The sequence below is a fragment of the Bactrocera neohumeralis genome, chromosome 2 (genome assembly GCF_024586455.1).
Source record: "Bactrocera neohumeralis isolate Rockhampton chromosome 2, APGP_CSIRO_Bneo_wtdbg2-racon-allhic-juicebox.fasta_v2, whole genome shotgun sequence".
NCBI lineage: Eukaryota > Metazoa > Arthropoda > Insecta > Diptera > Tephritidae > Bactrocera > Bactrocera neohumeralis.
This window is the reverse complement of record NC_065919.1, coordinates 89,042,351-89,059,630: the sequence shown is the minus strand read 5'-3', so window position 1 is coordinate 89,059,630 and position 17,280 is coordinate 89,042,351. Positions and strand designations below refer to the sequence as shown.

At 35.7% G+C, this 17,280-nt stretch overlaps 1 protein-coding gene across 7 annotated transcripts in view; it reads left to right on the top strand.

Annotated features, from left to right (window-relative positions):
- Positions 1-688: 688 nt before the first annotated feature.
- The window catches only part of LOC126767604 (tropomodulin), a 138,395-nt gene continuing 121,803 nt past the window's right edge, over positions 689-17,280 (top strand). Inside the window, exons 1-2 of one of the 7 annotated variants that reach the window (XR_007669131.1) lie at positions 689-723; positions 2,163-2,511. Coding sequence is in view for 1 of the 7 variants with exons in the window: in XM_050485055.1 (XP_050341012.1) it covers positions 2,281-2,511 (231 nt within the window). In the remaining 6 variants the exon portion in view is untranslated. Of the gene's footprint in view, positions 724-948; positions 1,136-1,550; positions 1,732-2,162; positions 2,512-17,280 lie in introns of those variants that run through there. The other 6 variants (XM_050485055.1, XR_007669130.1, XR_007669129.1 and 3 more) reach the window with 6 other exon arrangements.

The window sequence follows — 17,280 nt, the reverse complement described above, 5'->3', positions numbered from 1 at the left end:
TGATACAGATTCATCGAATTTAAGTTTTTTTAACTAAATGTAGAATAAAAACTTATCATTCCAACACTATATGGTATGTGATTTTTACGACTGCAACGACATTTATTGACAAAATACGAAAAGACTATTTCGACTACCCAATATTTTGAACGTTTTCAGCTTTAGGGAGTGCATAAAGGCAGCAGCCTTCAAAAAAAGATGTTTTCTGGAACTCTTTAACATTTCCAATAAAAAAGTAAATATCTTTGAAAGACCTCTAAATTTCTTAGCGAATATAATAATAAAAATGCCTTTATCACATGTATTGAACACAAAATCCCCTTTCACCAATATATTTGGACGCCCATGACGATACACACCCTAGTACATACCGCCATATTTATATACTAATTTCAAAAATATACATTTTGAACAGACATTGTAGACATACTAACCCATTGTGTGTATGTATGGATATGTGTATTTCGAGCTGCTTGTAGACAATTTGTTCGTTTTCGCCGCCAAAGATCGTCGCTCGCACGAATTTCCTTTGCCCGGTGCGTCTCAGCTCAGGCCGAAGCATTTCATTCAAAATATGTAGCTGAGAAATATGATTTTTTGATTCTATTTTCTAACGCAAGACACATAGAGCTAGTCGAAACGGCCGAACAAAGAAACCGCGGAGCACAAGTGAAATAGCGAAGAAGAAGAAGAAGAAAAAGTCGAATTTTCAAAAGAAGCGAAGTATAATATATGGGCGAATTTGCATGAATTTCTCCTTTTTTTGTGCGATGTGAATTGGAAATTTTGCTCATATCGGCGGCGTAATAATCGCACGCCAGCAGCATTCGAATGATCGTCAGTAGTGACTGAAAGCAACAAGATTTTTCACTTAATGCTGACATTTTAGTCTGTCTGTTTTTTTGGATTTTTTGCGCTGAAAAACAATAAGCCTGAGAGCTTAAATGCCGCTGCCGCAGGCGCTGCCGCAAACTCGGACGAACGAAGACGAATGTGTTTCATCTGTTTTGGACCGTTCTGAAACTTTTAATTGAATTATATTGAACACGAAAAGCGTACAAATCGTCCGCATTGTTTTGCAGAAAAATTCGACTCGCAGCCATCGACGACAGGAATTTTCGTAATAAAAATCCCGGTGATTTTTTGTCCGATTTGCGCGCAAAACTCTCTATATATAAAGCACTCAGAAATCATATGATAATTGGACGATAAATAAAAATTGAAAAGAATAAGGCAAAAACGCGTGCCGCAAGGTGTGAAATTCCGCAAGTTGTGAACGACAGATCTTTTATAGGCGAAACAAAACGAACTCAATGAAATTGATTGTGGAAGACACTCGCAGTTTTGGAACGAAGAAAGAGAGCGAAGATAGAAAAAACAGCAAAAATCAATTTGTGACAGCATTAATTATAGTTTGTGAAGTGTTTGGTTGTACTAACTGAATCATGTGACAAATTAGAGCTGACATAAAGTGTAGCGTAATAAATTTAAATAATTTAGAAAAATTCCCTTGAAGTGTCTTTCGGCAACGTATTGTGAACAGATATAGTTATATAAAGCATATTGCAACAATAAAGTGCTTACGGAAAGAGAAAAATTAAAAATCCTGTTGCCGGCCTAATTTCAAGAAAACACCAAATGCAACAACAACAATAAAAACAAAAAAATTATTTACCGTTGAAAGGCAATGCAGGAAATACCAAAGTTTAAACGCAACTCGAATTTGTTTATGTAATCCAAAATGAAACAACAACAACAACAAAAAGCGCACATAAAATTTTATTTTCAGGAAGAATTCTCTGCTAGAAATTGTGCGCGAGTATTTTAAAATTAGAAGTTCAAATTCACTAAAAGAAACAACAACGCGCCAGCAGAAGGCAAAGGGAATATACAAAGAAAAAAAAACAAGAAAGAAACAAGAAAGTAACACCAAACAAGAAAACAAAAAATCACACGAAACAAACGAAGAATATATAAGAAAAGCGCTCAAAGCGAAAACAAGTTTTAGTGTTTGTTGTTTGTGTGCAAGTGTGTGCGTGTTTGTGTACTTCAAGTGAAAATTCGGAAAAAAATATAATTTATGAAAAAATAGTGTATTATTTAAAAGAAAAGTAGTGTCTTGTTCATTTTGTATTTATTTTTTAATTATCTAAATTTTACAGCAAACTAAAAGATTCGAGTTCTTGTGCCTTTGCAAATTTTAGTGATTAAACTGACGCTAATTTGTTGAAAAACTTTAACCGCAAAGTGTCCGCAAATAGAAATTGAAAACTGTGCAAAATGTCGGAAGTTGAAACTGCCGTTAATCCCGCCACCACAAGCGCCGAGACGGAGCAGGAGCCGGAAAAGACCGTCACCCAAACGGTGGACGAGGATGAGGATATGAAGGAGGAGGTCTCCGCCGAAACGGAGAAAATGATTACCGAAACGGTTGACGAGGACGGCGACGTGGTCGAGGAGACCACCGAGGTTACGCGTAAAACCATTAAGCGCACCATGAAAATTACTGAGGTGAGTCCAAATAAGTTACCGCTCATTGCTTGCCACGATTGTGGACTGCGACTAACGAGTTTGAGAGTGAAAATTGAAATTGAATAGAATGTGAATTCTTTTGGTGAAATTGAGTAACTTCTGATTGTTCCAAAACTTTTAATCAAGGCTTTGAGAGTAGTTTATTAGAACTCTAAGAAGCAAAATATACCCTTAAGAGTTATACAAGCTATTATTCATATTTTCTGCCCAAAATTTCTTTGCTTTCTTAATATATTTTGTTTTTATAGAAAATTTGGTCAAGTGTGTTATGTTCTTAGAAGCATTTCAAACTCTATTCACTTGATTCTTGGTGAAACCGGCGTTATTAGGATTTAATGTACGTCATTTCTTTATTTTTAATGCATCTTTCTAGATTATTTTTTTTTTTAGAAAAATTAGCAGTAAATTATAACCCTTTCCTGGGCTATAAATTGTGCTACGCGCAAAAGAAATTTTTTTTATTATGGAAAAATAAAGAATGTAAACAATAATGAAGTACTCTTGTGTATTCCAAATATTATATGGAAGCACAGTGTGATAACGGTGTGTTGTCTTTATAAAAACTGAAAATAGATAATAAGCTAAAATATTGCAAAAACAAACAAATATCTAATTAACTTATGATCTTCGACAAAAACAATGCCTCTCATATTGACTCCGAATATATTTTTTTTTTATTACAACTTTTCTATACAAAGACAGACTGTCTCTCCGTATAAAAATGAACTAAGCGCTCATGTTATGAAAAATCGATTTGAAATTTCCCACGCGTCCCTTTCTCTTCAAGCTTCGAGAAGCTACTCACTTGTCGGAAAATTGTCTTTGTATCGAAATGAAATTTGGAACATAATGTTCAGATCGGACTACTTTGGCATATAGCTGACATTCAAATAACAAAGCTAAGTCGACTCAGCGCGTTACTTTGATAATATAAATACAGGGTTTTCCAATAAGAGTGATATGATCTCTTAAAAAAAAACGCACTAATTGTTAAAGAAATTTAAATGTTTTTTTATTTAGTGGGAAGTATAATCGGACAAGTTCTGAATATAACATCATTCAAATGGCCTACACGACTCTTCTGCAGGAGCGAATTCGATGAACCAAATTTGCGGGTACTTTTTCCACTAAATCAAGTCGAATGTCAATATGAATGAATAGCACTTTCAATATTGATTTCTAAAGCTTGAAGCGAGTCTCGTTTATTGCCAAAGACCAATGACTTCAAACAACCCCATAAGAAGTAGTCTAATTGTGTTAACTCACAATTTCTTGGAGGCCATTCAATATTACATCTTCTTGAAATAATCAAATCTCCAAACTATTCCCGCAATAATTCGGTTGTTGCACTTGCTGTGTGGCACGTAGCCCCGTCTTGTTGGAACCGGATGTTGTCAAGATCAACTTCTTCCAATTGCGGTCATAAAAAGTTGGCTTCCGTCGAGCTATACTGCTCTCCATTAACAGTGTCGGTGTCACCAGCTTCATTTCGAAAGACGTGCAGGCCGATGATTCCACCAGGCCAGAAACCACACTAAACTGTCAATTTAGGTGAGTCCAAAAGTTATTCATGAATAATTTGTGGTTTTCTTCGCGCCAGAAGCGACAGTTTTGTTTATTTACCACACCACTAAGAAGAAAGTGAGCCTCATCGGGGAAGATGATTTTCTTAAAATCTTCAACGTTATCGTTTTCAAGTTTTTTCAAGGCAAAATCAGCAAATTTACGATGGCCCAGTGGCTTCAGTTCTTGAGTAAGAACAATTTTATTTATACAGATGCAAGTTCAAACCTTTTCTCAAAATCCGCCAGGTTGTGGTTGGAGATAGTCCCAATTCCTGAGAACGTCCTGGAATCGACAAATAGCGGTCTTCAGCAACACTTTCCGGCATCTTTATTTTGATTATTTCGAGCGGTTATTTGGTTCGGTTCATTTCTACTGGAACATTATTTAAAGAAAATATACTCTCGAAATTTTCAACAATTCGACGAATGCCGAGACGACGACGAGTCATGTGTAGAAGTTAACGCTAGTGAGAAAGTTCCCTGATCGCTATTCACTTGGGAGTAGCCAGAAACGATTCTTTTACATATAGCTCAAACAGCTTCCGGTCTTTGACCAAGTATCTTCTGGGTAGCCTAAGAACATCCAGCCATAACTCGGCTGTAATCGCGTAAGCGGTTTCGACGCAAGTAAAGAAAAAATAATTGAATAATTTGTGAACTTTGTTCTTGCGTATATCTTTCCTTAATGAAATTGTAAACATTACTGAATACAATAATAAAAAAATTATAAATCATGACATTTTAAATATTGCCAAAAGAACCCTTAGAAATCGTATCCGACGTTTCCTTCTGGGTGTTACATACTTCGTGACAAACTTAATTTACCCTGTCAGAGTACAATGAGCCGGAAGCTTTCAGGCACTAGACCGGCAGGCGCCATTATTGTCAAACCACCTCGGAAGTGATTAAAAATATTTTATAAAAATTAAGACAGTCTTGTAAAAGTAATATTATATAATATTATTGTTTGAACGGAATGAACAGTAAAGCATGCGTCCGCACTTTGCTTTTGTTTTTAAGCTTGAGCAATGCGAAAATGTTTACAATAAAAGCAGACACATAACAAATATTATTTATAGTATAAACACTTTCATAGTTTATAAAATATAAGCAATAACAATAAATATATAAAGAAAAGCAGGGCGGTGGCGAGCAAAATGTTCTTCTCTTGTTCTTATTTTTGCTATCGTCATGATTTACGCGCTCGATTTGTTGCGGTGCGACGCGGCTTGTGTTTCTTACGCAAAAATTCGCTGAAATTTATTGTTGGTTGTTGTAGGTCCACTTTTTTATTATACATAGTATGTGTTTTTTTTCAAATATCGCATAAACTAGAAATGAAAATTAGACGCGATTTATAACACACGTTTCCTCTATTTTGTCCGATAAACAAAATAAAAACTAAATGCTGTTTTTTGGCAACAAAGATTATGCAAGAAATTCTCTGGCATTGTGGACCAAATACTCAAAAATCTGCTGATCGCATTTCGAATTAAAATAAACGGCCGCTGCCGGTCTGAGTATAATACAGTGATCTGGGTTGGCAAGATTAGATTAACTTACAGTGCACATTTGGCTACAGCTACGTCTCAGATGGTTCATCCGTTGAGTCTAATTTTCGATGACTCGATCGAGCATTTCCACTGGTAACTGGCGAATGACACGCGTGATGTTTTGTTCCAAGTGCTGAATCGAAGCGTAATTGTCCGCATAGACTTTAGACTTTACACATTCCCATAGAAAATAGTCTAACTGTGTGCTATTACACGATCTCGGTGGCCAATCGACCGGCCAAAAACGTGAAATTGTCGCCGAAGTGTTCTCTAATAAATCTGTTGATGTGGGAAGTGATGCCGTCCTGTTGAAACCAAATATCGCCGAGATGGTCGGTTATCATGGCGCGATGATGATTGCTATTGACGGTTACGTTCTCAGCGGTGTGATTTTTGAAGAAATATGGAATCTTGAATCTCTTCATAATACTCTTTGTCCCAAATGCGGCAATTTAGCTTATTTAAATACCCATTGAGCCAGAAATGGGATTCATCGCTGAACAAAATTTGGCTCGAAAACGTCGGAGCTTGTTGGAACTTGGAAGAGCCCATATTCGCTTGGGAAGGTTCTTTGCAGTTCTTGCACAAACTGTATTTTGCACACTTTCAATTTAAGATCTCGACGTAAAATACACCAAGTCGTTCCATACGTCAGTTCGAGTGTCTGTGAACGGCGGCGAATCGACTCTCTATGGTCTTCGTGTACACTCTCAGATGCGGCTGCTATATTTTCTTCACTGCGTGCTGGGCGTGGTCTATTCGATCGAATATTTTCCAATAATGAATGCTGGGTCTCAAGATCGGGGATGGTGTTGCGAAGCGTGCTCTCAATAGGCCAAAAATAACATAACTGCTTGACACGACTCTCGCGTGATCTGTCAAAGAGAGGCTATTTAAAAAAAGTACCTTTTTGGATCACCCGTTACAAAAAACCCGTTAAGAATCATGACCTCTCCCGATTAGTAGGGTTTTGAGGGCGCCTCAGTGGTCCAATTACGAACTTGTCCTCACTTTTTAGCTGAGGAACACGTGTAGTTTCATTGAGATACTTCAAATTTCAACTTGAGTTGCACCGAGGGACTGAAGGACACTCGGAATGCAATTCGTCTCCCCAACCTGATCATTGATATATACTTGTATAAATATCTCTACATCTAACTGGATTGTTTTTGGTGATACAAACAAACGTTAGTAGAACAAAACTATAATATTCTGTAGCAACAAAATGCAAGAGTATAAATATACTTAATGCGCATAAACGTCAGTATTTGTAGATATAAATATCGCAACAATGTTTCCGAATATGCACACGCAAGTTGGCAATGCGTTTCGGTTGTTATGAGGCCCTGCAAAGCTTCAATCATTTCGAGAGGGAAGCCCAACTATATTGATTTCTACAGACAAAATGCAATAAAGTTTTGAACAGAGCAGAAACAATAGTAAAATTGTAATTTACAAAATCGTATATTCACACATACATACATACGTCGTTCGTACGTAAGCAAACTCAAATGCAGTCCAGAATAAATGAAACAATGCAGAAACATTAAAACGCCGACGCTTTGCTCCAAAAAATATAATCCTCGCACTCATAATCTTCTACGCACAGGCACACATACATATATATTTCCAAACTTACATTCGTTCATGCAATTGTTGTATGCCACAGAGTGTGTGAGTGCTTGTGCCTACTTTGTTGCACACAAAATGTTGCATTTACTGATGTTGCTTCTAATTGCAATTAATTATTTTATTTGGTCAAATTGCTAATTATAATTACTCGAACATTTCCGCCACTGTTACATGCACACACATACACGCACAGTCTCTTTCACACAGACGCACACGAAATTTCGCCAGCGGCATCAATTGGTCGCCCGCAAAGTGATTGGGCAGGAGGTGTGTCTCATCACACTCGGACGCTGCTGCATTTGCATGGGGACGACGCACACAAGCCAGGAGAGGGGGTCGGTGGAGGGTGTGTGTGCAGTGTTGCAGAGGCATATTGAATGCATTTCGCAATTTAATTGAAATCACACAGGCAGCGCAGTCGTACAAGTTCCTCTGCATTTGCGTAGCAAAGCGATTTTGGCCGATTTTGAGGCGAATGTTGAAATTTTCCGCAATTAAAGCGAAAACTATGGCTTATAAGCGGACGTTTGCACTGCGTGTGCGAATGTGTGTGTGTTTGTGCTTCCGAAAAATCACATGCAATTATGCCTGTTTACAAAATGTGCAGAAAACAAAAACAGAAACAACAAGAACAAGAACAAATATTGTTTAATAAACATAAATTGTCAGAAATAATATTACTTGCAGTTGGCCTGCGATATCAAAAAGCACCAGCCACCCACAGCTTTAAAAAAATACAGAGCAAGCTAATCGCATTAGAACGCAGAAAATTCTGAATTTTCATATATTTTTAAAAAGCTGTTGAGCGGCTATGCGCCCACTCCCCATGCAAATTAATTACTGTTTATTCGCTGATTTTCAAGTCATTTTTCATGCGAAAGTTTATTTTCGCTAATGAGATGACGTTAAGAAGACAAAATGTGCTTGGATATAATATTTGCAAAAGTAAAGTCCAATAGTATTATAGCCGCTTCAGGCAGGGAAATAGCCTATGGAGGGTGAATACGTAGGATAGGTGGAGGTTTTCGAAGTTGCACACACTTATAAGACTAGACAATTCTCTGCAACAAGATTACATACATATACTTACAACGTTTCGTGGAAGTTTTGTTCATTTGGTAAATTTTACTCCACTTTGTGTTCCCACCATTTGAGAATGAAAAATTATTATTTTTAATAAAGCGGGATTGTCGGCATAGACTTAAGACTTTACATATCCCCACAGGAAAAAGTCTAACTGTGTGATATCACACCATATCAGCGGCCAATCGACCGGCCCAAAACGTGAAATTATCTACTCACCGTAGTGTTCTCTCAAAAAATCCATTGATTGATGCGATATGTGGGAAGTGACGCCGTCTGGCTGAAACCAAATGTCGCCGTGATCACGACTTTCTATTCCAGGTATCAAACAGTCGGTTTTAGTTTTGAGAAAATATGAACCGATGATTCCACCGGCCCACAAGCTACACCAAACCGTTGTTTTTCTCGATGAAATGGCAGCTCTGCAATCTCTTCAGGTTGCTCTTGGTCCAAAATGCGACAGTTTTGCTTCTTTACTTACTCATAAAGCCAGGAATGGGCCTCATCGCTGAACAAAATTTGGCTCGAAAACGTCGGATTTTCTGGAACTTTTAAAGAGCCTATAGAGCGAAACGATCGAGCGGCTTCAGTTCTTGCACAAGCTGTACATTGCACGCTGTCAATTTACGATCTCGACGTAGAATGCGCCAAGTCGTTCCATACGTCAGTCCGAGTTGATGCGAACGGCGCCGAATCGACTCTGCACGGCAGCTATATTTTGTTCACTGCGTGCTGGACGTGGTCTATTCGGTCGGATATTAACCAATAATGAATACTGGATCCCAATATGGGTCATGGTGTTGCGAATGTACGCTCAGTAGGCCGTTTATGTTGACCATAAGTTGAGCGAAGTGCAAAACGTGAATTTTCGTAATAAAGTTGAACGATTTGTAAACGTTCTTCGGGCGTAAGTCTTTTGATGATGAAATGCCAAACAATACTAAACAAAAGTAAAATAACAACCTCATGCGTGAAATGTCAAAAAAGGCTATTGAAAAGAGTACCTCCTTTTTAATCACCCGTTATAAAGACATTCTATCAATCCTTTTGTCTATTCTGTAGAGGTCCGATATCAGCGGTTCCGATAAACGAACAAACTGTCGATGAGAACAAGACATGTGCAAAATTACAGATAGATATCTCAAAATCTGAAGGACTTGTTCGTGGACATAAAGACGGATAGGCAGACAGATAGGAGTGGCTAAAGCGGCTCAGTTCGTCACAGCGAACATTTATATATCTTCATACTTTATAGGGTCTGCTACTTCTTCTGCTGAGTGTTGAGGCAAACTTAATCAGTATAAATAAGTAGATTGTTCAAATAAATCGTTAAAGTGGAAATTGAATGCAAAGATTTTGTTTTTCTCTCCAATTTTGCCCCACATACTGCACCTCTGTATGAATATGTGTGTTTAATGTATCAAAAACCATGATAAGCTATCAAAAGATGTTAATAACATCAATAATAATGATAATAATAATAATATTAATAATAATAAAAGTAATAGTAATAAAGCTTATATTTATAATCTTTAATATTAATTTCAACTTGATCACCTATGTACGTATAACTGTGATTAATATGCCTATGGAGAAAATTTGTGAACTGTTCATTCTCCTCTCCGTAATGCAAATTCCTATAAAAAATTTCAAGGACAGTTCATTACACTCTGCACTCGAGCGGCTGACCATTTGAGTGTTTATTTATGTGAATGTCAACATTAATTTTATGCCCCCCGAGAGTAGGAGGGGAAAATTGGCACCAAGCTTCTTCAGGCTGTTGCATTTTTAATGAATTTGCTTTGCTTTCAGTTTACTTTGGATTCGGCAGTGTGTCCCTTTACTTTTTCTTAGAGACACCGCGAAAGGAAAGAAAGTCGGATACCTGACTTTAAAATATGTATCCTCGTTTTTTGTAGGAATATGCTTTGCTGACTAAATTTTAAGGAAAGAGAATTAGGGGTTTCATATAGTCTCATAAAATTATAAGGTATAACGAACCCAAACTATAGCGTTGAGAATTGTAATTGCGTAAACTCATTTTTGTATGTAATCCAACAAAAATTTATGTAGACAAATGTAAGAATTATGATTTTACGACGTATTAGGTCGAGTTTTAAGTCCCTCAATATGGCTTATATACTACAGCTACTATTAAAGCAAGATATAATTACTATATAGTCATTGCTATATTATCAGAAATATCCATACTGAAAAACTGTACACAACAATTCCAATATACATTCTTCGGGATACAGCTTATGTTTGTGTCTCGAAGGGCTCAATGACCGCGGTTAAATCTACAGCCCTTTGTACAAAAGATCTACTAAAAATTATTTTTAGTTAGAATTTCTGAAATCGATACAAAAGTAAAACACTTATACACAAATGATACTCACACACGCGCATACCGAGTTTGGTTGCAACGTTCAATCAATTCGAAAAATATAAAATAGTTCCTCATTAATTATGTGGCAAATGTGCTGATGTGGATGGATATTCAATACACATACATAATTATCTAACATTGTGCATGTATTGAGCAAATTCAGTGGTCTGCAAGTAATGGGTTTGCATGGAAAGTTAGAAAATGTTGACAAGATAAATTGTCTTGTTTGCCTACTTAGACTCAGATAAAAATCGCTAAAATCCAACAAACTAATATGAAGATACATATATAACATGTAAATATGGCAGTAACTAAGGTTATAACTTTATATCAAAAAGAGTGAAGATAAAAATATATTTAGTATTGTCTGTTCAATTTGAAGTAGCGAAAGTTCATATTAAGTTGAGATGTGGGTTCATTGACCATTTTGGTGTTGAGCACGACCGAACAGTTTCCTATACAAAATTGTTCACGTCACTCACATAAAAAAACATATTTTGTTATTTATAGATACATGTACAATCGCTTTTCAGTAATTTAACCTCAATCGCTTTTATATTAATGGCATCATTATATGAAATTTTAGTTAAAATAAGAAACACCGTTGACTGCGATTATACGGAAGCTGTAACACGCTTCATAGATAACAAAGTTTCAGTTTACATGTCATCTACTTTTAACGTATAGTGGCCCGACAACAGCGGTTGCAACCACTATACAACCGGTTGTGACAAATAAGTGGAAAAGGGTCGTAGACACAATCTCAGTTCGTTATCTCAAAAACTGAGGGACTAGTTCGTTTCCTTCTGGATGAAACAAACAATGTGAGAAACAAACTTAAGGGGTTACATGGGTTTCACCGGGTAAAAAACATCATTTTTCAACAATTTTTTTCTTATATAAAAAATTAAATATTTTATTAGAATTTTTTATTGTTACATACACTATTAACCACGAAATTCTGAATTTTTTGGAAAAAAAATATTTTAAACTCAGCCACTGCGATGCCTTTTCCGCTGATCCCTCGGAAATCAGATGCGCCCGCCTTGGCAGGATAACTCCTTACAGGATCATCTAAACTGAAAAAATACGTGTTTTGGTAAAAATCTTAACTTAGAACTTGGACGGTAGAAAAAAACTGAAAATTGAATTTTTGGCAGGCATTTCTACAAAAAAAAAAAAATGAAAATTTCGCAACATTTTTTTTCAAATAGTTGTAATCGAAAAAAAATCTTAGTCCAAGACTTTAAGTCTTTGTGTCTCAAAGGCTTGTGTAAAATTTCATGAGGGAAGGTTGAGTAGTTCTCGAGAAATCTTGCCCACCGACTTCAAAAACACAGTTTCGAGAAAAACGCGTTTGAAGACGGCGCACTTAACCTAGCCATTCTCGGGCGCACAAGTTCTCAAGGCCATATCTCCGAAACTGTTACTCGGATCAACTGTAAAATTTAGGACAATATTCCAGAACTGATGCAGAATTTACCGTGCTCAAGGTATAATAAGAGACCCTTAGGGAGTATAAGTGGTTTGCAACAAAAAGTCGCTAAAGTTGAGAAATCAGCTGAACGTGGATGTACTATGAGGTATGTTGAAAATATTAAATAAATTAGTATAAATAATATTTCTTAAAAATATTTTTTTTTATTCAAGAATATCTATTTTGTACTCTTCAAAGCAATCACCTCCCTAGCGTGTTTTTCCAATCCTCTAAGCGCTTAGAAAGTAATCTTTTGATCCTAAGCTCCCGCGGAAAGAACTCATGAGGCACGACACCCCTGCAATAGAAGAAAACTGCTCATGCGGCAGCTTGAAATGGGATAATTGAATATTCAAAATTAGGGATACTTTTTGTACAAACCTCGTATAAGCTATCTTTTGGTCATTTTAACGCAGGAGAATTCTTTCCTCCTTTTTTGGGGGTCTGCATCTACTCAAATGACAGAGAGGTATTGTTGGTATTTCCTATACTTTATTGGTATATGTCTATAGTTTGCATTTCGTCTTTTTAATTATAAAAAATCGTATTCAATATTAAATTTCAGTGCAATCAAGTTCCTTCTAAAATATAAAATATTTCAACTTCAATACTAATTTCAGTCAATGAAATTTGAACTTGATCAAGTAAATCTCGCCAAATACCACACAAAAGTTTCAAGTAAAACTTGTATTCAATTAACACATCTCACAGAAATCCTTGATATTCGCACCAGAGCGGGCTAATTTGCATAGAGAACAGCTGCAGCAACAAATTGCTGAACAAACATGCCAGAGGAATGTTTGCGCCTACAACATCAACCACACATACGTGTAAACACATAAGTATATATCGCGGCAAGCATCATCCTGAGTTGGAATTCAATGTCAGACGGTTTTGTGTTTGCTCCGTTCTGCTTGTTTGGCTGTAAATCGTTCGCTAAGGATCCTTTCGCGCTTCATTTTGAGTCACCTTCACGGCATTGACATTTGTCTGCAGCAAAGCGAGGCGACGGGTGCGCGGCAGTCGGCACTTGTACCAGGCGGTTATTAGCAGAAGAATGTCAATGCTTCTTTATATGTACATATTTACAAATACATAGTGAGAACGAAGCAGGGTGAGTAGGAATGGTACTCAATGAATAAATTTAGGATCTCAAAAGAAAAACTGACTTGAGAATATCTAAAGGTAAATAAAGAGAAATGGCAGGTTTTGCAACGTAAATCCATCGTTTTGGCATTGAACTGAAGTTTTTATTTACCTTCGGTATCTTCAATCCTGCACCCAGAATATTGTTGGCTTTTGCGCTATAATTGCGCACCCTGTATCACTTTCATTTCTACCGTTGTGTTATTTGGATTTCGTCAAACTGCAAGTAGAAATATTTATGGCTGAGATACAAAATGGAGCATATTAAATAATGACATATGTTCTGTCAACGCTGGTTAGTAGATAAGTGCGGGCGGCGCCATTTAAGTTGTTGGCGGCAACACTTTCGACTGACAAGATGACTTTGAGATGCTTGTAAAAGTGTTTATCTTCACTACTTTTAATTGGTTTTATTGTAGTTTTCGTTTGTATTCATTTCATTTCTTTCTTTTATTTCTTTTTCTCAAAAGCAACAATAACGCGCTTCAGTGAGTGTAAAATATATTAATGAACTGCAGTGGCAAATGTCTTCGAAGCACTTGAAGAGCATACGAACATTTCACGCTGAGTGTCAACGAAAACAAATTACACATACAAATATGGCTTTCTTTGATGCACAAACACGCAAATAAATGTAATCGTATGTGGGTATGCAGCTGTCATATTTAGATATTTTGAAGATCATGCCACAGTGGCAGGTGTCTACACACGTTTCCGTTAGCACATTTCTAAGCGGTACATACATATGTATATGTACTACAATAATGTGTTAGCTGAAATACTTGGCACACATACAAACATATGCCTGCATTTATGTAGCTGCATGCAGTGGCATAGTGACAGCACAGCGGGGCGTATGAGCAACTCGCAAGATTTTACGCTCCATACTACCCATTTTATTCGTCCTTCATAATGTCACAAATGACAATGTTTACATGCATTTTCGCGGCACAAAAATTAGAAAAAAAGAATTAGAATAGGAAAAATAAACTAAGTAAATAAATTCTGTTGTGAATAATAATTTACTCGTGCATGCTTTTCATATGTAATAAACATACATACTATATATGTGTATATAAACTTATTTTTAATTGCAACTATTTTTTCCATAATTTATACTTTTTAAATATACACAAAATTTCACTTTCAACAATTCCTTTGAATATTTTTATTTCATTATAAACAAATAAACTTTTTTACTGATTTTATTGTTTAGAAAGCTATGTTATTTGAGTGCATACGTACTGGATCCGTTGCTATAATAAATTAACACTAAATGCTGGCTTTAAGTAAATATTAGTTATAAAAAGCGCTAAAATATTATTTGTGTTGTCTGATGTCTTAACGAAAGAAGCCCTATAGTGAGGAAAATCAGGTAAAACTTTTTCGGAAATTGAGTTTAACTCACGCACGGCACGCTTGAGAGAGGCATGATCCGCATTAGTTTTCTACTTGGGGAAATTGATCTGACGCAACACTGAGAAATATTAAAATTAGTTTTTTTTTAACAATTAAGAGCAGCCAATATCTCTATTAATTATATTAAAAAAAAAAAATGTAAGGCAGAGAACAGATCGTCGATTTTCAAGTGATTTAAGGTGTAATAACAATACATGAGATACTTACGATGGTCAACAAACTTTAAGGAGCGGAGGGAAATGTAAGAAAATTCTTTTGAACGTGTTCAATTCTATTAATTGAAGATAGGCAATATGATCTCCAGATGAACACAACATACTCCAAGATAGAACGAACATAAGCTGTATACAATAATTCTAACGTATAGCGGTCGGAAAATTTTTAAGGATTTCGATGGACAAAGCCAAGTACAGAAAATGTTTTAGAAGTGATATAATTGATGTGATTATTGAAAGAAAATCTATAGTCAAAGATTACACCAAGATCTTTGATTTCAGTTACATATTTTAGGACGCAGTTTGAAATATTGTAGCTAGAAGATAAGATGCTACGCCCTCTAACATAAGAGATTTGGGAACATTTATCAAATTTTGAAAAAGCTACGATTTCAGGCACCTAACATAAGAACTATCAATATCACATTGAAGTTTTACTACATCTTTGGAGTTTTTGATTATTATGACAACGTTTAAGTCATCTGTTTATATCAAAATTTTAGCAAAAGAGAAACAATAGGAAATCTCGTGCTGATTGCCATTAATGATTGATTTAACTGCAAAGAATAACTTATTTTTAACAGAGCACTCAAAAATTTTGGAAATGGTAGAGAGTTTAAAGATAGACCTGTAATTGGAGACTACATCCTTTCTACTACCATTGAGGGTAGGAATAATGAATGTCAATTTCCAGTCCGAAATAAAATTACCAGAAGACAGAGACTTATTGAACCATTTTTTATCAGCAAGATCCAATGGAAGAGAACCGTCAAGGAACCGAAAGTTTAAGTTATTTTATTCTGAGTAAGAGTTAATTTGAATCAGATTGAGACTAAGCGGGCTATCAATAAAAAATAACTCTAGAGAACACGAGGAACAACCACCAGACAAGAAAATATTGCTTTGATTAAACTTTCTGTTTCAACTGATTTAAAACCAGTGAGGAAATATTATCTTTATGCATCTTATACAACTATAGACGCCTATTAGGAGGGATGTGTGAAACAACAATAAGTAGAGCGTCATTGATACAAATACATACATATCGGGTCTAGAATTGAATCATCATTATCAATCAATTTTAAATGAGTGCGAAATTTGCGATGAACCGCTAAGAGGACACCACCACCTCTAAAACTGCCAGTTCGGAATCTCTATCCTTACGGAAGATGTAATAGAAATTTGAAAAATTAGCTCAATAAAAACGGTACTTTGTCCATCCTGTGTTGTCTTTCAACTATTTTAAAGCATATTGGAGTTTAAGAGGTTATTATACTTAAATAAGTATTTTTGATGAGTTTTCTAGTTCTTCAACTACTTCAATTACTTCTGGAATACCTTTATCATGACTTTACCAATCTCTTCTTCAATAAAAATCTCAAAAGATAAAGTGGAAGAGGGAAAAGAATGTAGAGCATTTCTCAACTTTCGACTGAAGTTGCAGGGAGAGCTTTTATTTTCCACTATTCACAATTCACTCTTTCGGTTAAGACAAACATTTTCAGGATGAAAAATGTATGATTAAATATTTTTTATATTTTTTTTTTTTGTATTACAAATGCTCCTTGGTACATCACGAATAAAGCCATTCACTCGGATCTAAATATTCCTTTTCAATAAAAAAAAAAAAAATATTTTGCGCTATACTTTTCAAATTAGAAAACATAAAGCATAATTTTACACAACATTACATATCTACACTCCTACATGCATATTCTGCTATGAAATGCTGCACTTAATTCTCTGCGGTTTATTGGAACAATTCGTTGATACACTGTATTCAAACGCATACACACACATACACTTGTTTGGCATAATATTTCTTATGTATGTATGGATATGTGTGCATAATTCTATATACATCGACACTTGAATGCCAGAAGCCACAGGCGAAAATAAGAAATACGTAAAAGCTAACACAAATCGTTGTTGATACTTGAAATTCAAAGCAAACAAATTCAAACTTGGATAAATAAACGCGAAGAGAAAGAAGAAAAATCGGAAGATTAGGACAAGGCGCACAAGGAAAAGTAAATACTAAAGATTATATAAATAAATGGTATTTAAATCCCATAATGAATTAGCTTATGTACTTGTGTGCGAATTTTTCTGCTGGCGCATACAAATGTACGTAAGTAAGTATGTTTCTAAGCGTGTTTGCATAAAATATTTTTTGAAATTTTTGTACACACATATTTATGCTAATGAATACGCGCTACATAGATTCGCCGAGTGCTAAGTAGACGAGCCATTCTCTGTAATGAGATAT